We start from the raw sequence: 25,022 nt of genomic DNA on the forward strand, positions 1-25,022 counted from the left end.
ATGTGTTAGGATTCAGTTATGTTGGATGTGAGCCCATTGTGGAAACATATAAAGGTGATTGAGACTTTATAGGTAATTCTTAATACAACCTAAGGCGTGATATATATATGATATATTAACTAAATGGAGAATAAAATTCAATCAGCTTTCTTCACTGTGAGTTGGATCTAAATGATTTCTTATGTAAGACATATTAGATAAGTGTTATCATATTTGTTCTTTTGCTAAGTCTCTTTGTAAATAACATTTTATTTACATTTATAGGCATTTATAACTTACCTCCAATATGCATTGGATATATAGCTGGTGGTTTAATTATGAAGAAGTTCAAGATTACTGTCAAACAAGCTGCCCACATAGGATGTTGGTTATCTTTAATTGGGTATCTTCTCCATTTTTTGTGTTTTCTCATGATCTGTGATAATTCTTCAGTTGCTGGCATAACCACCACTTATAAAGGGTATGTTGTTTTCTAATGAATACATTTCTAATGTTCATCTAACATTCATAATGTTCATTCATTTCTAATGAATATAGTTAATAATGTATTTTATTCAATGATTACCCATGACCAGATCATTAGCTAATTAGAATTCACAACAATAATCCATGGTCTTTATCTTTTCTCCATCTATCAATTATAAGCCTAGTCCTCCTAGGCTCTAGGCTTATTAAAGAGGTTGGGAATATATCATAGGGTTAGTGAGTTTATAACCACACGTGTGTGTGTATGATACTAATAGATATTAAAGTGGATATCAAACAAACTACCAACAGTCTTAGGTTGTATTAAGATATATGATCCATATACTTTATACTTTCATAAGCAGGTAAAATTAAGAATTACCTATAAAGTCTCAATCACCTTTATATGTTTCCACAATGGGCTCACATCCAGCATAACTGAATCCTAACACATGATATATTAAGTCATATGTAAATTCACACATTTCATTTGTCTAATTCTGTCTCTATCATTGAATAATTTTGGATATGTATTTGAGGGTTAGCTGAATTTATGGGAGGGTTATGCAGAGTAATGTTTTCTGTTGACTTTTGATAATACATCCTAACAGATGTGAGATGATATCTCATTGTGGCTTTGATTTTTATTTCTCTAATGACTGGTGATATTGAGTATCCTTTCATTTCCTTATTGGCCATCTGTATGTCTTCTATGGAAAATTCTCTGTTTAGTTCCTCTGCCCATTTTAATACTTGGTCTTAGTCAAAAGGCTTTAAAATGATCCTCTGCCCATTTTAAAATCAGGTTGTTTGCTTTTTTGGTATTGGATTTTATTAGATTTTAGTTTTTGGTATTGAGTTGTATTAGTTTTTAAAATATATTTTAGATATTAATTGCTTAACACCTATACGATTTGCAAATATTTACCCCCACTTCATAGGGTGTCTTTTCATTTTGTTTATGATCTCCCTTGCTGTCTGGAAGCTTTTTAGTTGATGTGGTTCCACTTATTTTTGCTTTTGTTACTTGTGCTTTTTTGTGTCAATCCAAAAAATCATTGCCAAGATTGATGTTAAAGAGTTCACTCACTACATTTTCTTCTAGGAATTTTATGGCTCCAGGTCTTAAATTTAAGTCTTTAATCCATTTAAGTTTATTTTTTGTGTATTGGGTAAGATAGTGGTCTAGTTTCACTCTTTTTATGTGCCTGTCCAGTTTCCCAACATCATTTATGAAGAGAGTATCCTTTCCCCACAGTAAATTCTTAGCTCTCTTGTTGTAAATTAATCATATATGCATGGTTTATTTTTGGGTTCTCTATTCTGTTCCATAGTTTTTGTGACTCTTTTTTATGCTAATATCATACCGTTTTGATTACTGTAGCTTTGTAAAACAGTTTGAAATCCAGAAGTGTGATACTTCCAGCTTTGTTCTTCTTTCTCAAGATTGTTTTGGCTACTTATTTGTGGGTTCATACAAACTTTAGAATTGTTTTCTTATGTTAATGAAAAATGCCAGTTGTACACTGGAATCTGTTTAGGGATTGCACTGAATCTGCGGATTGTTTGTGGTAGTGTGGACATTTTAGCAATATTGATTCTTCCAGCCCATGAGCTTAGAATATCTTTCTATTTATTTGTGTCTTCCTCAGTTTCTTTCATCAATGTCTAATAGTTTTCAGTGTACATATTCTCACATCCTTGGTTAAATTTATTCCCTAAGTATTTATTCTTTTGATGCAATTATTGGATTGTTTTCTTAATTTCTCTGCTAATATTTTGTTGAGGCTGAGCTTTACAAGGTGCTAACCATGCTCTACTGTTGGGACAAGGTTGCTGGCCAGGCCCTCTTCAGGAGAGAGGCCTCTAGCTGTATCCCAGAGTTAGGTGGTGCTAGAAACTGCATCCTCTGGTTGGGTAGAATCACTATCCATGTTCTCTCATCAGGTGAGGCTGCAAGCTCTGCTCCATGATTGGGTAGAGTCACTGAATAGGTTCCCTGCCTGAACAAGGCTTCACACTGTGTTCACTACTACTTCGGGTAGTGCCAAAGGCTGGGCTATACTGCTGGGTGGTGCTGGGTCTGGGCTCTGAGGTTGCCCAGGGTTACTGTTCAGGCTCTTTGGTTATGTGGGGCCAGAGGTTACATTTAACAGTAGAGCAGGGCTATTAGCTTGGCTCCCAGACTGAGCAGGGCTATAGGATGGACTCTGGCTTAGGTTCTCTGGCCAGGCTTTCTGGATGGGTAAGACTGGAGGCTGTGCTCAGTAGTTAGGCAGGTCTGTGAGTTTGCTTCTCTGCTCAAACGGGGCAGTTGAACTGTCTCCACGGCCACCATGGCCTGTTGACTAGGTACCCAAATCAAGCAGAAGTGCCAGCTGAGCTCCTTGGCCAAAAGGAGCCACCATTCAGCTCTGTAGATGAGCTGTACCACAGGCTGGGATCTGTACTTGGTTAATGCTGCAAGTAATACAGTCTGCCAAGATCTGAGTGCTGCTTGCTATAATCCCTGTCCCCTTTCTCCTTCTTTATCTAATTCCTCATAAGTGAGGCCTGCAGATTCTCCCAGTGATCCTCGTGAGGTGAGACCTGAATGGGCCTCCTGGGAAACATCTCACAATGCCAAGGGAGCTTGATGTCCACCTTGGGTTCTCTCTTCCCACTGGCAAAATTGTAGACCCAGGGAGGCCTTCCCAGTGTGGCGTTATGCTGAGCTGGTGGTGGGGCAATTTGTTTAGAGTGCATCTGCTCCTTGTACCATTCCAATGTGGTCTCTGTAGGTCTTCATGATCTAGGGGGGTACTTTAGCTTCACCCCCAGGTTCTGGGATTTTCACTAGGGTATCTTATCTATGGATAGCTGCTAATTGGTCTTCTTAGGAGGGAGACTGTTCCACAACAACAACCTACCTTGCCATTTTGGTGACCACTGCACATACTTTATACTAGGAGAATGTATTTGTTTACTCAAGTAGTTAGCTTTCTAAAGATAAATGTACTAGCTGCATTACAAATTGAACTTACAGATTCTGATCTTCAAAATTGCGTTCAAGCATAAGATCTCGTTACTACCCTATGGATCAACCGCAGGGATTTGGTCATCTTCATTTTTGTGTTCAAATAATGCCTGAAAAAGCACCTTCTATGTGATAGGCACTCAGTTAATGCCTTTAATGCCTGTTTTGGCTATTTCTTTATCTGAAGAAAATCACTGAAAAGTAGCTATGTGGTCACCAAAGCAGATATTTTTTAATGCCAGAGCTTAGTACTGAGTCCACACATGGATAGTGGGACACACATGGATAGTGGGAAGATTCCTGTTTCTACTTTGGGGAGGAGAGGAAATAAAATCTTGGATTAAGATGAAAAGAAGAAAAAGAAAATGCTCTAGTAGTCTTTCAACATTCATGCATTATTTTAAATCATTTCAGAATGCAACAAGATTTATATGTGGGAAATACCATCCTTGCTGATTGTAACAGGGATTGCAACTGTCCAACTAAAACATGGGACCCTGTGTGTGGAAACAATGGTGTGTCATATATGTCAGCTTGTCTTGCTGGTTGTGAGACATCTGTTGGAGCAGGAATAAATATGGTAACACATTCTATTGGTCTTTTTACAGAACTTTGGTTTTATGCATTGCATTGAAAACTTCAACATGAACTGGGTCCTCATTTGATAAAAGTAAAATTGAAGTCTTTCTGAATGTTCATTTAATTTACTTTTTATTCCATAAATCTTATTTTAACTCCATAATGTCTGACCACTAATCTTTTTCTTTAATTTTTTTGAATATAGTGGGCACTGATCACTGATCTCTAATTTTATAGAAGTAATGTCACTACTCAGATAATTCATTTTAAAAATATTCTGGACTAAAATATTTTTATCATTGAGATGAAGTTGGTGGTTTTTATCTCCATTATCCGGCTAATTGCTTTGCCATTTTTTTTTCTCCCTTTCTATATTTTTCACGTTCTGACAGCTTTTTAAGAAGATGGAATTAGCCTTTTTTTTCTTTGCCTAAATAATGTTATAATATTTAAAATGTTGGTTGGTGATAAAGTAAAACTTTCAAAAATTTTTCATAAAATTCTTATGAAAACCTGGAAACATACAAGAATTTTTAAAGGATTGACTTTACTCTGTTTTTTTGAAATGAACGGTATTTTTTGAAATAAAGCTTTATTTGTAAGTATCTAAATATTTCCACTGAGTGTTCTGAAGCCAACTTTATTATACTTCCTGTTGTAACAAAACAGTATATATTTTTAAAAGACATGACTTTAGAATATCTGAGCTATTGCAAATTTACTTCACATATTTAGAAAGAAATGCATTTTTTTCTTTTTTTTCTAAGATTTTATTTATTTATTTGTCAGAGAGAGAGAGAGAGCAAGAGCAAGCACAGACAGAGTGGCAGCAGAGTCAGAGGGAGAAGCAGGCTCCCTGCGGAGCAAGGAGCCCGATGTGGGACTCGATCCCAGGACGCTGGGATCATGACCTGAGCCGAAGGCAGCTGCTTAACCAACTGAGCCACCCAGGCGTCCCAGAAATGCATTTTTCTAAAACCTCCTTTCCATGTCTTGTTTTATGCTATAATCCTGATAGGGACCATAATCGAGATGAGAATAAAGGGAATAAATAGTCTCCATCTTGATCTGGCTGGCTATATAGAAAATATTTGTGATTTGTGTTCAAAATTTTACTTTCTTAAATAGGATAATATATTATTTTCACACAGGTGTTCCAAAATTGTAGCTGCATTCAAACATCAGGAAATGCATCTGCAGTTCTTGGACTGTGTGACAAAGGACATGACTGTTCCATGATGCTTCAGTACTTTTTAATCTTGTCAGCAGTTGGCAGTTTCATTTATTCTTTATCTGCCATACCTGGATATATGGTTCTCCTAAGGTACAAAAATCATTTTCTTTATTTGGATTCCTTTTTGGCCCTTTATTAAGGTAATTTTTTCTCAGAAAGCCACTTGGAGCCTATGTTATCTAAGAATTCAGTGCTTTCATGTATCACTTAATAAAAGTTCTACATCAGGCATTGTTGAATTTCACAAAATTTTATAGTTCAGGAGTATGAATATTCACCTTTCAGAATTTCTCTTCCTAACTATTCCTTTATTTTTTGCAGTTAAATTATGTGAACCTCTTATTGTTTAACACAAAAAAAGACATTTATATTTTAGTATAAGCTGTATGAAATGGTCATTTCAATAGGTAAAGAGTAGTTGCCTAGCAGTCATTTTATATGGCTCAAGCTATAGGACATCAGAGTGTAAAGCTGTCAGAAGCCTTGGTGTCACCAATTACTATCTAAAGGACATTAAACGGGTCACTTAATCTGAGCTTCATTTTTTTAAATAAAAAAATAGGTGTAACAATAAATGTTCAACTCTTCTTACAAGTCTATCATGAGAGACAAATGATGAAGGGCTTTCTCAAACTAGGAAACTGCAGAACTCCAGTTCAAACTTCGGTGTCATACACATGTGTTCATTGAATTCCTGCATTCTTCATGCCTAGTAAACAATCACAGATATTCCTAGTGAACAAAATTTGCATTTCTTTCTCTTTTCTTCGTATTTTATTGGAACTTAGAGGCAGAGTTAAGATAATTATGATTCTCAGTGCAAAGCACATTATTCTCATAGGCTGGGACAAGTTTTCATTCTTGTTTTATTTTGCTTTTTTCATTCCATTTTTCACTTCCTCTTACCATAGGCACCCACATAAATATGATAGCTATATGATCTTAAAGGTCCTTTGTAAAATGGACCTTTGTGTCCATTGTCCTTTGTAAAATGCTAAATTTTTTTGTTGGTATATGCTTTTATATTCACACAGGAGCTGTTGTGCTGTAAATCTTGTTTTGGTTCATAAGGCACAGGCATACATAAATTCACAAAGTACTGCTAGTACTTATGAGTTATTCTCACACCTTTACTGCGAGGGAGTTCCTACACTTACAGCCTCACAACACTTGGAATTATCTAACTTTTGGACTTTGACCACTCCAACAGGTCTAGAATGGTAGTTCACTGATGTTTTAATATGTGATTTCCTGATTCAGTGTGTTTAAGCATCCTGTCAATTTTTTTTTTTTAGCTCTAGCCTTCTGCTTCAAGATGGTTGTTGATTTTCTTTGTCCATTTTCTGTTATATTTCCTACACTTTTCTTGGCAATTTTGATGATTCCGCTTAAATTATAAATATTAATATAATATTGTTTACAGGATACAATTATCTCTTAGTCTCTCATCTTTAATTTCTCCACAGTATCTTTTATGAAATTAAATCCTAAATTTTGTCATATTGAAATTTATCATACTGAAATTTATCATACTGAAATTTCTTGTCTTAGGATTTTTATGTTGGGGAGTCATATTTTAAAAGTGTTTTTTCATTCCTAATTTATAAATATATTAACCTAAATTTTATCCTAATATTTATAGTTTCACCTTTTACATATGGTTCTGTAAACCACTGAAAGTCTATTTTTATGTGTGGTATAAGGCAGACAGATGTTCAGTGTTATTTTTTCTCCATATAATAAAGTAGTTTTCCCAACATCAGTATAAATAAGAGGGCCCTTCTCTATTGATTTGTGGTACCACCTTTATCATATCTCATGTGTTAATATTACATGAGGCTATTTTTCACTTTTATTCTTATTTCACAGTTTTGTCTGCTCTCATACTGGTACCATATTGATTTTATTACTTTGATATTGTGTATGTTAATATCTCATATGGTAACTCTTTCTCACCCACCCACAACTGTCATCTTTACTCTTTCTACACACACATATCCAAATATATACACATATATAAGATTATATCATTCACAAGTATAAACATATATATATCCACATATATCTACACATGGATATGGATGTTTGTATGAATACATACTGGTATGTATTTTATTTGTGATGATAAGTGGCCCTATTTTCTCTTATATTTTCAAGTTGGTTATTGTTAATTTAGATAGATGCTGTTTATTTTTTGAAGTTTAGTTTTTAATTTAATTTTTCCTATTATAATAATTTTTTTATTTTGTTAGGCTTTCTATATAGAAAGGTGTACAAATGTGGAGAGTTCTATCTCTTCGCTTCTAAACCTTTACACATCTTAGGCTTTTAAAATTTTCTTATCATCAACTTGGACCTCCAAAATTATGTTAAATGATAGTGGTGATTGAAGTGAGAGTGGTGATAGTGAGTATTCTAATCTTAATGGAAACCATATAAATTTTTCCATTATGATACTTGCTGTAGATTTTCAGTATATAGTTTTCATATAGTTTCTAAGTCTTTAATAATCAAATGGGTACAAAACTTTATTAATTGTATTTTTCTGCATCTATGATTCTATAATTTTTCTACTCACTATTTTTAGTGTAGTAAAATAAAACAGTTTTTTTTTAATAAACTGATTGCATGGATGAGAAAAACCAAGTTATGGTATATTTTTATATATACACTACTTAAACACTACTTTTTGCTTAAACACTACTTTATTTAAAATTGTTATATCTATCTTGATAAGTAAAACAGACCTACTATTTTTTTATTCTTTTTCTGCTTTGGAATCATTTGAGACCCCACAAAATGAATTTATAAATTTTCTTTTTTTTAATTTCTGGAACTACTTATATTAAATATCTATCTGTTGAAAGTTACATACATCCACCGTAAAAAATATTTATACTTTGGACTGATTTGGACAGTGATATTTGATTATTATTTCCACTTTTTCAATGTTAGTGTATATTCACATTTTCCATTTCTACTTATACTTGTTGTATGCTTGTTAGTGAATACATGTTTATAATGTTCTTTTAACATTCTGATATTCTCTGCTATATCTAAAAGGTTTACTCTTTTTTCTATCTTTCTTTCTTTATTTTTTATTTATTTATTTTTTTAAAGATTTTATTTATTTATTTGACAGAGATCACAAGTAGGCAGAGAGGCAGGCAGAGAGAGAGGAGGAAGTAGGCTCCCTGCCGAGCAGAGAGCCTGATGTGGGGCTCGATCCAAGGACCCTGGGATCATGACCTGAGCCAAAGGCAGAGGCTTTAACCAATTGAGCCATCCAGGCACCCCTTACTCTTTTTTCTTACGTATTTTTTTGTTCCTTCATCATTTTTTTCTTGATCATTGTTGCCAGAGGCATATTTTTATTTTGCTTCTTTTAAAGAATCAGTTCTCATTGTTAATCTTTATTTCATGTATTTCTGCTCTTTTTAATTTTTTTTCTTTTAGGTTTGTTCTGTTGTTCTTTATCTAACTATTTGAGTTTAATACTTAGATCATTTGTTCATTTTGACTGCTACAGATGAAACTACACATTTCCTCCCAACTATTACTTATTTATGCCTCAATTAGTATTTTCTTTGAAGTTTATTTTGAACTATTTTGCAGTTTCTGTTATGATTTGCCCCACCAGACCAAAGCTTATTTATTAACACATTATATAATTTTCATATTGTTTAGAACTTTCTATAGATATACGTTTATTATTATTTCATTTTTATGTTTAGAGAACATAATCTGAAAGATTACAGGTTGGGAAGGTGGATGTCAAGGCTTTCTTTGGGGCCTAGTGCATTTTTTGAGTACTTCACGTTTTTCTGAAAAGAATAGGTAACTTCCGCATTTTGAGTATCAGTTCTCAGATCTTTTGAAGTAAAGTACTTTATTATTGAAATTTTGTAAATGTAATTCATCAGTTTTTCAGAGATAGGTGTTTAAATCTCTAAATATTGCTTTGGACTGAAGGGCACATGTTGTCCATATTATAGAATTTAACCCCCAGGTTTTTATTAATATATTTGTGTTTTTCTCTATTTTTGTGGAATTTCCCTGGATCTTCTACCTTGATGGTAAAGGGGCACAACATCAATGCTATATGACAGTTTAAATAATGATTTCAATTTCTCTCAGCATTTTTGCATGATTTGCATGCTAATTTTCTTACTATAATTCTGTCAGTTTTTTAAAATTATGTTCAGTTAGCCAACATATATAGTACATCATTAGTTTTTGATACAGATTTCAACAATTCATTAGTTGCATATAACACCCAGTGCTCATCACAACATGTGCCCTCCTCAATACCCATCACCCGTTTTTTTTTATTTTTAAATTTAGTATTTGGAGGTTATATTGTAGGATTATATGCTTCTGGTCATTGTACTTCTATTATTAGCATCACTTAATTCTCTTTATCTTTTAACTATTTCTTTCAAGGAATTATACTTTGTTTCTTATTAAAATTGCAGTTCTTTCTTTTGGTTCACTGCTCCTGTTTCCTCCTTTCCTTTCCCTTTATTTTCAGTTTTTAATCTTCCTTTATGCTTCATAGATAATCTGTAGGTATGATTTTATCATCTAAAATTGGTACAGGGATGCCTGGGTGGCTCAGTTGGTTGGACGACTGCCTTCCGCTCAGGTCATGATACTGGAGTCCAGGGATCGAGTCCCGCATCGGACTCCCAGCTCCATGGGGAGTCTGCTTCTCTCTCTGACCTTCTCCTCGCTCATGCTCTCTCTCACTCTCTCTCTCTCAAGTAAATAAATTTAAAAAAAATCTTTAAAATTGGTACACTTAACCCATTTATGTATTTTATAATTATTGTGGCAAAGCTCTTTTTACTATTTTACTTAATACAGTCTATTGATTTTACATTCTTTTTGCTTCTTTTTTTGCTTTCCATTGTACAGTGGAACCCCTTATCTGCAAGGGATATATTTTAAGATCTCCAGTGGATGCCTGAAACCATGAATAGTACCAAACCCTATACCTATCGTGTTTTTCCTATATATACATAATCGTGATAAAATCTAACTTATAAACTAGGTACAACAAGAAATTAACAATAATAACTAATGATGAAATAGAATAATTGCAACAATGAAAGTTAAGTGCATGTGGTCTATCTCACTATTATATCATTGTGCTGTATTCACCCGTTTTTTGGGGGTTTTTTTGTTTTTTTTTTTTTTTTTTTAGATTTTATTTATTTGACAAAGAGAGAGAGAGCACAAGTGGGAGAAGTGGCAGGCAGAGGGAGAGGGAGAAGCAGGTTCCCAGCCGAGGAAGGAGCCCAATGTAGGGCTCGATCCCAGAATCCTGGGATCATGACCTGTGCTGAAGGCAGACAGTTAACTAACTGAGCCATCCAGGTGCCTCTGTACTCACCCTTTTTCCTCCTGTGATGATATGAGATGATAAAATGCCCACATGATGAGATGAAAGGAGGTGAATGACATAGGCACTGTGATACAGGGACTGTAACATTCAGCTGCTTTTGATCTTCCAGTCCATGGACCATCTGCTTCTAAACTGCGGTTGGCTGTGGGTGACTCAAACCACAGAAAGTGAAATCACAGATAAGGGGGAACTACTATGTATATTGGATGTTCTGCTACTGCTTTGAAAGCTGTATCTTTCAAATGGTTAAACCTGATTATTGAAATTCTTAACTACATTAATGTTTTATTTATCAACTTCAAAACTTTTTAGTACTAGTATCTACTCTCTAATAAAACAAGTACCTAATCAGATTCTCTTCATGTCTCTATTTTCTTCCCCCATCTCTTGCCAGAACCATATTGTAGAATTTAACCCCCAGGTTTTTATTAATATACTTGTGTTTTTCTCTATTCTTGTGGAATTTCCCTGGATCTTCTACCTTGATGGTAAAGGGGCACAACATCAATGCTATCTGACAGTTTAAAGAATGATTTCAATTTCTCTCAGCATTTTTTGCATGATTTGCATGCTAATTTTCTGATTCTTGAATTCTAGAAATTACCAACACCAATCAATGAAAGTGATTACAATAACACTATGTTATTATCAACACAAATCAATGATCGTGTTCATAGAACAATTTAAACTGTTCCGACAGTTTAAATAATTTCTTTGTTATTAGTATTTCATGCTTCTGTGAGATCATTAAGGGCTATATTAGAGATAGAGGGGAAGGAAAAAATTTTCAGTAAAATTTAAATGCCCTAATTTCTATATTAAATGGAAACCGTAGGACTAAGGGGATCATGCTAGGTCTCCTGGCTTTGTTAACTACCTTCTGAATAAATCACTGATGTTGTCTAAGTAACCTATATGTCAGAAAGATAATGTCTAGGTCAAATTATGAGATTTTTCAAATTTAGTAAAATACTTACATTGAGAAAATGCCAATGGTAAAAATGGTAAAAATGTATTGTAGGCCTTTGTGAAGAAAGCAGATTTTATTTTCTCAGCTTCGAGTTAATCAGGGAAGGGAAGGGAATGCAGTGGACTTCTCTAAGTGAATTCTTTGGGGAGTTAGCCATGTTGATGCTGGAGTGAGTGGGACACAAAAAGGGCCACTGGGGAATTGTAGTCTCCATTTCTACATACAGGAATTTCAGGCAACAGTGCAAAAGCGGTGGAACTTTTGGAGAAAATGGAGAGATCTGTGTGACTCAAAACAGTACCAAATCACAGAAAATGTGTTTGCTTTGGATTTCTTATATTCCTTTGAAAATTTTTATTTCTGCTTTCTTTCTGCCTTACATTTACTTATACAAATTCTTGGCTTTTCTGTATTTTGTCAATACAAATGACTTAAATACAATGAGGGTTGCATAGTTTTGTTTTTAGTCTGAAGGTTTAATGAAGAACTGCCATGTCAATAAGTGGATATTGGCATAGAAATTGATATGAAATATTTTCTTCTTTGATAACTCTCTGATAGAAATGAATGAGCAAAAAATGATGGGTAAAATGCCAAGGACCAGAAGTAGAGGTCCTCTGTAGGCTATATACTAGATAATTATTCTTGAATAACCAAGACCTGAGCATGCAAAACAATTTTCTAGTGCCCAGTGTGTTACCAGCATACAAAGAGTTAAAAAAATAAAACTATGACAGTGTTTAAATCTCTACTTCTATTTTATTTGTGTATTTACGTATTTTTTAGGTGCATCAAGCCTGAAGAGAAGTCTCTTGGTGTGGGGTTACATACATTTTGCACAAGAGTATTTGGTAAAAAATCATTCTTTTTTCCAGCATCAGACCATTATTAAATACTAAGTAAATGAAATTATTCTCCCAGAGTAATAGTCTAGCAAATATCTCTTCTGCTTGCAGCACTTTGTAATTTAAATGAGAATGTGGTACAATAAGACATGGAGAAGCTCCCCCTTTTACTTGAAAAAGATCTATCTGAACTTAATTCTATTTTTCATCTATTAGAAGATTTGAAAAGCAAATGAACAAAAATGCCTTGTTGAAGTAAAATGTATACATGATCGGTTCAAAACACTACAGGAAAAAAATATAAAGAATCATTAATTCAATGTTTTTATACATCAATAATTTTATGCTGCATTTATATATTATATTACTTATCTTTTATAATTTAGAAACTTTATTACAAAAGTACTTTCTAATTTCTAAAAATAAAACAGAACATTCTATTCATATTTTGTTAAATTTTATTTGTTCTACAAATAGAGAAAATTAAAATGTTTCCAAACAAAATAATGTGCCTTAATTCTTTCCTTGTTGATGGATTTTTCCTTCTCCTCTCTTCAATTGTAGCTGGAATTCCTGCACCTATATATTTTGGAGCTTTAGTGGATTCCACATGTTTACATTGGGGAATTTTGAAATGTGGTGAGTCAGGGGCATGCAGGATATATGATTCTACCAACTTCAGGTAAAGATAATACATTTTTTGAAGAATTGTTTTCTAGGTGCAGACTGTGCATAAAATAGTACCATTTATGTGTAACATTTTCTTTATCAGATACTAGACTACTTTGGGTTGTGTTTCCAGAATATATATTCTTTTGTTATTATGAGTCTGATTTTAAACAAAACTCAAAATAATATTAATGTGTTTTTTAACAAACACTTCCATTTCGCTCTATTTTCGTATTTCTTTTTCATTTGGAGACCTGAACTGTTGAATTTGTATTAATTTCTCTTGACAGGGCAGTTCGAAAACGTTTTCATTTACTAAAAAACAATGTAGCATTCTTTAAAACTCTCTAAGGTCTTCTGTTGATTAGTAAAAGGATCTATGTGAAGAGTTGTGAAGGGTGCAGACAGCATGAGACTCACGTTTTCATCAGTTCTCTGTTCCCCTGAAGCTCTGCAGGGGTAGAGTGGAGGTGGGCCCAGGCACAAACTGTGCACAGAATGTGTTTGCTTCACAGTTGAGAAACCCCAAAGTCCCCTAATGTAGATTGGCCTAAGCCTGCTGCCAGGATTCCTGTTGATAGCAGCCTTAATTAAATGCTATCTCAGACAAAATAATTATATTTGGTACCAAACTCTGTGAGGTTAATTAGAGTAGCCGATAAAGTGTACTCATGAGAACATTCACCAGATGTTAATATTGCTTAGAAATAGGAGGTGGGCATTGTTGGTAGACAGTTCTCCATGAGTCTCTTTTACATTTCTGCATATCTTGTTAGCAGAGGCTTCTGCTGTGGACTATCTTCTCAAGGATGTTTGAGTAATAAATGACCTTGGAAGATTTAAGTGAGGTTTATTTTCTATAGAACAGAGTTTGCTGTCTAAGATGTTAAAAATATTAACTCTCTCTAGGGTAAAGGTTGGCAGATTTGCTTGTAGCCCACTTAAAAGAATGGGATTTCCTTAACTTAGGGATCCTTAGCCATGATCCAAACCTACTGTGTGCACAAAATCCATGTGGTCTCTCACTGTGTGATTCCTTTCGGACTTGAAGGTTAAGGAAAACCAACCTGAATTTGCAGCTTTTGTTGATTGTTGTACTGTGAGTAAAAAAGTCCTGTGTCTCTAACCTGGAAATCTTGTATCTTGAATCAGCATCCATGCAACTGGGGCAGACTAACTTGTTAGCTCAAAATCCAGGTAAAATCTAGAACTTTTTTGTAGTTCTTAAGAACAGAAGTACTGATTAAATTTTACCAAAAATGTAAGGATATAAGGATAGCCACTTACATTTATTCTAAGCTACTTAGAAAGGAAGGAAAGGATTAAGGAAAATTCAATGGAACTAAGAAATAGAAAAATAAAAGCATACAAAATAAATTAAAAAAATAAACCTAAATATATCAGATTTAACAATAAATGTAAAGCAAATGAACTTGCTTCTTAAAAGATAGTGACTTTCACGTGAGTTTCAGTGTTTTCAAAATTCTAGCTATATGTTATTTACAAGACACAACCTAAAAAATATATGTGAGGAATGTTCAAGATAAAGGTCAGGAAAGATATACCAAGCAGGTAGTAAATCAAATTCCTGTGGTTATATTAATGAGTCTGAGACAAAGAATTTAAAATGAAAAGGATTGGGGTACCTGGGTGGTTCTGTTAGTTAAGGATCCAACTCTTGATTTTGGTTCAGGTCTTTATCTCAGGGTCATGAATTCAAGCCCTGAATTGGGTTCCATGCTGGGTGTGGAGCCTACTTTAAAAAAATGAAAAATTTAAAAAAAGTGAAAAAGATTAATAGAGTTAAAGAAGGATATTACTTCATAATAAAAGTAACACTTTATCAATAATATATACCAGTAATCAACCCATATATATCTATCAACTTAATCTCAAACATATAAAACAAAAAGCTCACAAAATTACAGGAAGAAATATAAATCAGAATGGAAAATTTCAACAAACATTCCCAACAAGTGAATAGAAAATATAGACAAAAATTATTTAGGATAGAGAAAAGTGTGAACCACCAAAGATTTTCTCCAGCCTATAATAAACATTTATTACAACTAAGTCTAATGCCACAAAGTTAAAAAAAAAAAAAGTGTTGAAACCAGTTTAGGTTATTGATTTACATTCTGGGAAATTATTTTTTTCAGTTCACCAATTCTCATTTTAATTAGGTTGGCTTGAAATTTATTACATACTTAGGATTCCTTTTATTATCTCAATGCTATACATTTATTCTTTCAACAAAAATGAATGCTTAAATAATATTAAAGATCAACTAACAAAGTATACACCTCAAAAAAAAAATTCTAGGAAGAGAATGGAGGAAGTGTCAGATATAAGAATTTATGGCTTAGAATTTCCTGGTATTTGAGACATGAATTTTCATATCAAAGATGAAATATGAATAGAATAGAATAGAATAAATATAAGTGGACATACTAGAGTAAAATTACAAACTTTCAAGATAAATAGAAAGAACCTGTTATGAAATAAATAGATGGCTTACAAAGAAATAGCAATTAGACCAATAGCAGATAGGTACCAGCAACAATAGAGCTTAATATCTCTGATCCTTATTTCTTTGGGTTTGAGTCAAAAACACAAGCCACATAGCAAGAAATGAGCAAATGTGACTATAAATTTTTAAATTTCTTTATAATAGAAGACACTGTTGATAATGAGGAATGTTGGTAATGAGTAAAAACTAATGAAGAAAACTTTTGGACAATATCTACTAAATTGTGTACTCTACAACCCTGAGACATATTTTAGAGAAACTCTTGTTCATGTACACAAGGAGACATAAAAGTTTTATTGCAGTATTGTTGATATTAGAAAAAAGTTAAATAATATAAGTGTCCAATATAGACCTGGATTAATACATTGTGGCATGTTCACAAATTGAAATGTGGTGCAAAAAAAAAAAAAAGTAGAACTGTAGAACTGTGCATATGAGCATAATTTTAAAATCAGGGGCTAAGAGAAATTTTCAAAATAAAAAGTAAAGCATATGCCAATTATTTAAAATGTAAAAAACATATAAATTATATATGTTATTAATATATACTTTGTAAAACTGTACAAATAAACTGGAAAGAAAATCCATAACATTCAACATAGTCTTACATCAAGGGAGGGCTAGAAGATAATATCATAGGGCCACACATGGGATTTTAATATATTAATATTTTCTTTTGAATGGACCTAAAACAAAAATGGAAAAATTTAATCATTTTGAAAACCTGGGTGGTAAGTGCAAAAATATTAGTTAATTTATTTTGTCTGCATTCTTGAAGTGTTTCATAAGAATATTTTAGAAGTAAAAAGATGAAACTAAAAGATGGTAAAATTAATAGACTATATACCATAGAGGTCATAAAAAGTAAAACACTGTTTTTTGAAAAGATTAAAATATAATAATAACAGTTATCTGGGAAGACAGAGAGGAGACACAAATAAACACTAAGAAGAATATAAAAGAATAGATACAGCAATTCGGAAACATTAGAGAGTTTTCTAGATGAGTATACCATACAAAATTTTACTATATATAGAAAACATGAATATTTTCATAGCTATTTAAAAACATGAATCATTTGAAAATTCCCATTCTCCAAAGGCACCAAGTCCAGATTCTTTTAAGGCAAGTTTTACAAACTTTCAATGAACCAATGATTTCTGCACAAAACAAGTTATTCTAAGAAATGGAAAAAAAGAAAATTTTCCAATTCATTTACAAAAGTAGTACAATCTTGATATTCACATTAGACAAATTCAGTAAAAGGAAAAAAGTTCAGGCTAATTTTACTTATAACTATGCATGCAAATATTCTAAATAAGAAATGAACAAATCAAATCTAATGTATAAAACACTCACTAATAGAGTTTATATTAGATATTCAAGGATGGTTCAATATGAGAAAAATATATTAACCAAATAGATTAACACAGTAATGGGGGGGTGAGATCTTTGATATTCTGCTAACTATATGCAGAAAAATAATTTGGTCATACTTTACATATTCATAATTAAAACTTTGAGCAAATTCAGAATAGAAGAGGAAGTTCCTTAACTTGATTAATGTCATCAAAAAAACCCCACAGAGTAGAAATCACAATTGATAATGATTTCTTTGGGAGCATTCTTAATTAGATATTGGGATAAAACTGCTATTGCTGTCAGTATTACATTTAAATTAGAGGTTCAATTTAATGTAAAAAGATTTTACAAACCTAAAAGATTAGAAAAGAAGAAAATAAGTGTGAATTTTCTGGATGAAAAATTCCAAAAAATAAAATTTAACAAACATTAGAATAAGTGAGTTTTAAAAAGTTGCTTATATAAAATTGACATGCAAAATAATTAGCTGTTATTGTCCTCATGGGAACAAAATATTAATAATTAAAGATATGCAATACTAGTTTGTATTCACCACACTATGTAAGATTTAATATGTTTTAACATTTTTTTGATAGATACATCTATCTTGGTTTGCCATCAGCTCTAAGAGGAATAAGCTATATTCCAGCCTTTTTAATCCTAATTACTTTGAAGAAACGTCGTCTACCTGGTGAAAATGTCTCTTCAGGAACTGTGCTTATAGAGGCAAAAGTTGCAGGGAAGGAAAATGACTGCAAAGATATGCACCAAAATTCCAAAGTCTTGAATGATGATGAACTGAAAACTAAACTATGATGCCCTATTATATCATGTTTCCCAGAGTTGGAGAATTCACTACAACTTAATTGTTTTTAAAATCAATAGGAATACAGAGGGTAACTTTTTCTTATCTTTACGAACCTCAAATTTTGGTGTCTTTTGTTGTTGTTGTTGTTGTTGCTCAAGATAAAAAAAATGTTCAGTGATGGTATTTCTGAGGCATCCATGACACTTGAGATTTTTCTCAGAGAGACACTTATAATAATTTTCAAAACAGCATATTAGAGCCAGCTTTATTTTTTATGTGAAAATAGCAATTTCTCTTTAAACTCATGTGAAGTGAGAGTATATTTCCCATATCGCCTTTTCCAAATGATTCTAAAAATTTCCTATTATAAACATTTATTTAATTCCATCAAACTTCTGATTGATACTGAGGTTATTTAGATACTAAAATTCTTATCTTGCTTACATGAATATTTATTTTATTCAAATGTATCACTTTTGTATGAAAGAAGCCCACACCTTCTAATTCTAGGAATTATTCTTTAACTTTCCCTATTGCTTTCAGACATGATTGTTTTAAAATCAATTACTCATTAATAAGCCATCACTTGCTCACAATTTGTTCCCAGCTTTATTACTCAAGCCCTATATTTGCCCATTTTGTTCAGAATACTGAAAAACTAAGTCAGGTTATTAAAAATCATGTAGCAAAGATTGTTGGATTTTTTTTTAAGCAATTCAAACCTGGTGACTAAACTCTGAAAAACAAGTGTCTGAGTCAAAGGATGAAAGGATGATATTAGAAAGACTCTTTAGTATCAGGCATTGTTGAGGGAACTTTTCCCAAATTCAGGAGACCTTCTGAAATCAATGTTTATCCTATCCATGGTGGCCAAAGTTAGAACACAATATAATTTTCCATAATTCATCTTAGAGAATGATGCCTTTAAAAGTAGCTTCTGTTATGAAATTGGGTTAATAAAATTCAAGATACACATTTAAAACTAAATCTACTGATATTATTATTTTGTCATTTATGGTTACAATAAAAGAATGAAAGACTTTTCTCTTTTTTTCTTTTTTTATTGTGTTATGTTAGCCACCATACAATACATCATCAGTTTTTTTTTTTTTTTTTTTTTTTTTTTTTTTTTCATTTACTTTTAAAATGTATTTTATTTGGTTAGACTGAGAAGCTAGAATGCAAGGTGTTTAGTTATATTTTAAGTGATCCTTTATCTTTTTTTTTTTTTTTTTTTTTTTTATTTTTATTTTTTTTATTTTTTATTTTTTATAAACATATATTTTTTATATACATATATTTTTATCCCCAGGTCTGTGAATCACCAGGTTTACACACTTCACAGCACTCACCAAATCACATACCCTCCCCAATGTCCATAATCCCACCCCCTTCTCCCCAACCCCCTCCCCCCGGCAACCCTCAGTTTGTTTTGTGAGATTAAGAGTCACTTATGGTTTGTCTCCCTCCCAATCCCATCTTGTTTCATTTATTCTTCTACCCACTTAAGCCTCCATGTTGCATCACCACTTCCTCATATCAGGGAGATCATATGATAGTTGTCTTTCTCTGCTTGACTTATTTCGCTAAGCATGATACGCTCTAGTTCCATCCATGTTGTTGCAAATGGCAAGATTTCATTTCTTTTGATGGCTGCATAGTATTCCATTGTGTATATATACCACATCTTCTTGATCCATTCATCTGTTGATGGACATCTAGGTTCTTTCCATAGTTTGGCTATTGTGGACATTGCTGCTATAAACATTCGGGTGCATGTGTCCCTTTGGATCACTACATTTGTATCTTTAGGGTAAATACCCAATAGTGCAATTGCTGGGTCATAGGGCAGTTCTATTTTCAACATTTTGAGGAACCTCCATGCTGTTTTCCAGAGTGGCTGCACCAGCTTGCATTCCCACCAACAGTGTAGGAGGGTTCCCCTTTCTCCGCATCCTCGCCAGCATCTGTCATTTCCTGACTTGTTGATTTTAGCCATTCTGACTGGTGTGAGGTGATATCTCATTGTGGTTTTGATTTGTATTTCCCTGATGCCAAGTGATATGGAGCACTTTTTCATGTGTCTGTTGGCCATCTGGATGTCTTCTTTGCAGAAATGTCTGTTCATGTCTTCTGCCCATTTCTTGATTGGATTATTTGTTCTTTGGGTGTTGAGTTTGCTAAGTTCTTTATAGATTCTGGACACTAGTCCTTTATCTGATATGTCGTTTGCAAATATCTTCTCCCATTCTGTCAGTTGTCTTTTGATTTTGTTAACTGTTTCCTTTGCTGTGCAAAAGCTTTTGATCTTGATGAAATCCCAGTAGTTCATTTTTTCCCTTGCTTCCCTTGCCTTTTGCGTTGTTCCTAGGAAGATGTTGCTGCGGCAGAGGTCGAAGAGGTTGCTGCCCGTGTTCTCCTCAAGGATTTTGATGGATTCCTTTCGTACATTGAGGTCCTTCATCCATTTTGAGTCTATTTTTGTGTGTGGTGTAAGGAAATGGTCCAATTTCATTTTTCTGCATGTGGCTGTCCAATTTTCCCAGCACCATTTATTGAAAAGGCTGTCTTTTTTCCATTGGACATTCTTTCCTGCTTTGTCGAAGATTAGTTGACCATAGAGTTGAGGGTCTATTTCTGGGCTCTCTATTCTGTTCCATTGATCTATGTGTCTGTTTTTGTGCCAGTACCATGCTGTCTTGATGATGACAGCTTTGTAATAGAGCTTGAAGTCCGGAATTGTGATGCCACCAACGTTGGCTTTCTTTTTCAATATCCCTTTGGCTATTCGAGGTCCTTTCTGGTTCCATATAAATTTTAGAATTATTTGTTCCATTTCTTTGAAAAAGATGGATGGTACTTTGATAGGAATTGCATTAAATGTGTAGATTGCTTTAGGTAGCATAGACATTTTCACAATATTTATTCTTCCAATCCAGGAGCATGGAACATTTTTCCATTTCTTTGTGTCTTCCTCAATTTCTTTCATGAGTACTTTATAGTTTTCTGAGTATAGATTCTGTGTCTCTTTGGTTAGGTTTATTCCTAGGTATCTTATGGTTTTGGATGCAATTGTAAATGGGATTGACTCCTTAATATCTCTTTCTTCTGTCTTGCTGTTGGTGTAGAGAAATGCAACTGATTTCTGTGCATTGATTTTATATCCTGACACTTTACTGAATTCCTGTATAAGTTCTAGCAGTTTTGGAGTGGAGTCTTTTGGGTTTTCCACATATAGTATCATATCATCTGCGAAGAGTGATAATTTGACTTCTTCTTTGCCGATTTGGATGCCTTTAATTTCCTTTTGTTGTCTGATTGCTGAGGCTAGGACCTCTAGTACGATGTTGAATAGCAGTGGTGATAATGGACATCCCTGCCGTGTTCCTGACCTTAGCGGAAAAGCTTTCAGTTTTTCTCCATTGAGAATGATATTTGCGGTGGGTTTTTCATAGATGGCTTTGATGATATTGAGGTATGTGCCCTCTATCCCTACACTTTGAAGAGTTTTGATCAGGAAGGGATGTTGTACTTTGTCAAATGCTTTTTCAGCATCTATTGAGAGTATCATATGGTTCTTGTTCTTACTTTTATTGATGTGTTGTATCACATTGACTGATTTGCGGATGTTGAACCAACCTTGCAGCCCTGGAATAAATCCCACTTGGTCGTGGTGAATAATCTTTTTAATGTACTGTTGAATCCGATTGGCTAGTATTTTGTTGAGTATTTTCGCATCTGTGTTCATCAAGGATATCGGTCTATAGTTCTCTTTTTTGGTGGGATCCTTGTCTGGTTTTGGGATCAAGGTGATGCTGGCCTCATAAAATGAGTTTGGAAGTTTTCCTTCCATTTCTATTTTTTGGAACAGTTTCAGGAGAATAGGAATTAGTTCTTCTTTAAATGTTTGGTAGAATTCCCCCGGGAAGCCGTCTGGCCCTGGGCTTTTGTTTGTTTGGAGATTTTTAATGACTGTTTCAATCTCCTTACTGGTTATGGGTCTGTTCAGGCTTTCTATTTCTTCATGGTTCAGTTGTGGTAGTTTATATGTTTCTAGGAATGCATCCATTTCTTCCAGATTGTCAAATTTATTGCCGTAGAGTTGCTCATAGTATGTTCTTATAATAGTTTGTATTTCCTTGGTGTTAGTTGTGATCTCTCCTCTTTCATTCATTATTTTATTTATTTGGGTCCTTTCTCTTTTCTTTTTGATAAGTCGGGCCAGGGGTTTATCAATTTTATTAATTCTTTCAAAGAACCAGCTCCTAGTTTCGTTGATTTGTTCTATTGTTTTTTTGGTTTCTATTTCATTGATTTCTGCTCTGATCTTTATGATTTCTCTTCTCCTGCTGGGCTTAGGGTTTCTTTCTTGTTCCTTCTCCAGCTCCTTTAGGTGTAGGGTTAGGTTGTGTACCTGAGACCTTTCTTGTTTCTTGAGAAATGCTTGTACCGCTATATATTTTCCTCTCAGGACTGCCTTTGTTGTGTCCCACAGATTTTGAACCGTTGTATTTTCATTATCATTTGTTTCCATGATTTTTTTCAATTCTTCTTTAATTTCCCGGTTGACCCATTCATTCTTTAGAAGGATACTGTTTAGTCTCCATGTATTTGGGTTCTTTCCAAACTTCCTTTTGTGGTTGAGTTCTAGCTTTAGAGCATTGTGGTCTGAAAATATGCAGGGAATGATCCCAATCTTTTGATACCGGTTGAGTCCTGATTTAGGACCGAGGATGTGATCTATTCTGGAGAATGTACCATGTGCACTAGAGAAGAATGTGTATTCTGTTGCTTTGGGATGAAATATTCTGAATATATCTGTGATGTCCATCTGGTCCAGTGTGTCATTTAAGGCCTTTATTTCCTTGCTGATCTTTTGCTTGGATGACCTGTCCATTTCAGTGAGGGGAATATTAAAGTCCCCTACTATTATTGTATTGTTGTTTATGTGTTTCTTTGATTTTGTTATTAATTGGTTTATATAGTTGGCTGCTCCCACGTTGGGGGCATAGATATTTAAAATTGTTAAATCTTCTTGTTGGACAGACCCTTTGAGTATGATATAGTGTCCTTCCTCATCTCTTATTACAGTCTTTGGCTTAAAATCTAATTGATCTGATATAAGGATTGCCACTCCTGCTTTCTTCTGATGTCCATTAGCATGGTAAATTCTTTTCCACCCCCTCACTTTAAATCTGGAGGTGTCTTCGGGCTTAAAATGTGTTTCTTGGAGGCAACATATAGATGGGTTTTGTTTTTTTATCCATTCTGATACCCTGTGTCTTTTGACAGGGGCATTTAGCCCATTCACATTCAGGGTAACTATTGAGAGATATGAATTTAGTGCCATTGTATTGCCTGTAAGGTGACTGTTACTGTATATGGTCTCTGTTCCTTTCTGATCTACCACTTGTAGGCTCTCTCTTTGCTTAGAGGACCCCTTTCAATATTTCCTGTAGAGCTGGTTTGGTATTTGCAAATTCTTTCAGTTGTTGTTTGTCCTGGAAGCTTTTAATCTCTCCTTCTATTTTCAATGATAGCCTAGCTGGATATAGTATTCTTGGCTGCATGTTTTTCTCGTTTAGTGCTCTGAAAATATCATGCCAGCTCTTTCTGGCCTGCCAGGTCTCTGTGGATAAGTCAGCTGCCAATCTAATATTTTTACCATTGTATGTTACAGACTTCTTTTCCCGGGCTGCTTTCAGGATTTTCTCTTTGTCATTGAGACTTGTAAATTTTACTATTATGTGACGGGGTGTGGGCCTATTCTTATTTATTTTGAGGGGCATTCTCTGAACCTCCTGAATTTTGATGCTTGTTCCCTTTGCCATATTGGGGAAATTCTCCCCAATAATTCTCTCCAGTATACCTTCTGCTCCCCTCTCACTTTCTTCTTCTTCTGGAATCCCAATTATTCTAATGTTGTTTCGTCTTATGGTGTCACTTATTTCTCGAATTCTCCCCTCGTGGTCCAGTAGCTGTTTGTCCCTCTTTTGATCAGCTTCTTTATTCTCTGTCATTTGGTCTTCTATATCACTAATTCTTTCTTCTGCCTCATTTATCCTAGCAGTGAGAGCCTCCATTTTTGATTGCACCTCATTAATAGCTTTTTTGATTTCAACTTGGTTAGATTTTAGTTCTTTTATTTCTCCAGAAAGGGCTTTTATATCTCTCGAGAGGGTTTCTCTAATATCTTCCATGCCTTTTTCGAGCCCGGCTAGAGCCTTGAGAATTGTCATTCTGAACTCTAGATCTGACATATTACCGATGTCTGTATTGATTAGGTCCCTAGCCTTCGGTACTGCCTCTTGTTCTTTTTTTTGTGGTGAATTTTTACGTCTTGTCATTTTGTCCAGATAAGAGTAAATGAAGGGGCAAGTAAAATACTAAAAGGGTGGCAACAACCCCAGGAAAATATGCTTTAGCCAAATTAGAAGAGATCCAAAATCGTGAGTGGGGAGAAAGGGGATAAAAAGAGGTTCAAAAAGGAAGAAAGAAAAAAGAAAAAAAGAAAAAAAAAAAAAAAAAAAAGAAAAGAATTTTTTTTTAAAAAAGAAAACACCTAAGAAAAATGTAAAAAAATATATATATATATTAGATAAACTAGTAAAAAATCGTTAAAAAAGAAAAAGGTAACAGTTAAAAAAAAAAAAATTTTACCCGAAGGCGAGAAAAAAAAAAAAAAATGAAAAAGAAAAAATTAAATTAACTGCAAGACTAAAAAAAATCACAGGAAAAAAGCCATGAGTTCCGTGCTTGGCTTTCTCCTCCTCTGGAATTCTGCTGCTCTCCTTGGTATTGAAACCGCACTCCTTGGTAGGTGAGCTTGGTCTCCGCTGGATTTCTTGTTGATCTTCTGGGGGAGGGGCCTGTTGTAGTGATTTTCAAGTGTCTTTGCCCCAGGCGGAATTGCACCGCCCTTACCCGGGGCCGGGGTGAGTAATCCGCTCGGGTTTGCTTTCAGGAGCTTTTGTTCCCTGAGCGCTTTCCGTAGAGTTCCAGAGGACGGGAATACAAATGGCGGCCTCCTGGTCTCCGGCCCGGAGGAGCCGAGAGCCCAGGGCCCCACTCCTCAGTGCGCCCTCAGAGAACAGCGCCCAGTTACTCCCGTCTGCCTGACCTCCGGCCGCGCTCCGA

The 25,022-nt window shown here is 34.1% G+C and overlaps 1 protein-coding gene across 3 annotated transcripts in view; it reads left to right on the forward strand.

The window, feature by feature from the left end:
* SLCO1A2 (solute carrier organic anion transporter family member 1A2) overlaps nucleotides 1–18,929 on the forward strand; it is a 135,223-nt gene extending 116,294 nt beyond the window's left edge. For all 3 annotated transcript variants that reach the window (XM_059185908.1, XM_059185907.1, XM_059185909.1), the window contains 6 exons: nucleotides 265–460; nucleotides 3,896–4,061; nucleotides 5,212–5,384; nucleotides 12,458–12,522; nucleotides 13,081–13,198; nucleotides 17,674–18,929. In XM_059185908.1, coding sequence (XP_059041891.1) covers nucleotides 265–460; nucleotides 3,896–4,061; nucleotides 5,212–5,384; nucleotides 12,458–12,522; nucleotides 13,081–13,198; nucleotides 17,674–17,893 — 938 coding nt within the window. In that variant the 3' untranslated portion in view covers nucleotides 17,894–18,929. The remainder of the gene's footprint in view (nucleotides 1–264; nucleotides 461–3,895; nucleotides 4,062–5,211; nucleotides 5,385–12,457; nucleotides 12,523–13,080; nucleotides 13,199–17,673) is intronic.
* Nucleotides 18,930–25,022: the final 6,093 nt, after the last annotated feature.

This window comes from Mustela lutreola, chromosome 8 (genome assembly GCF_030435805.1).
Source record: "Mustela lutreola isolate mMusLut2 chromosome 8, mMusLut2.pri, whole genome shotgun sequence".
NCBI lineage: Eukaryota > Metazoa > Chordata > Mammalia > Carnivora > Mustelidae > Mustela > Mustela lutreola.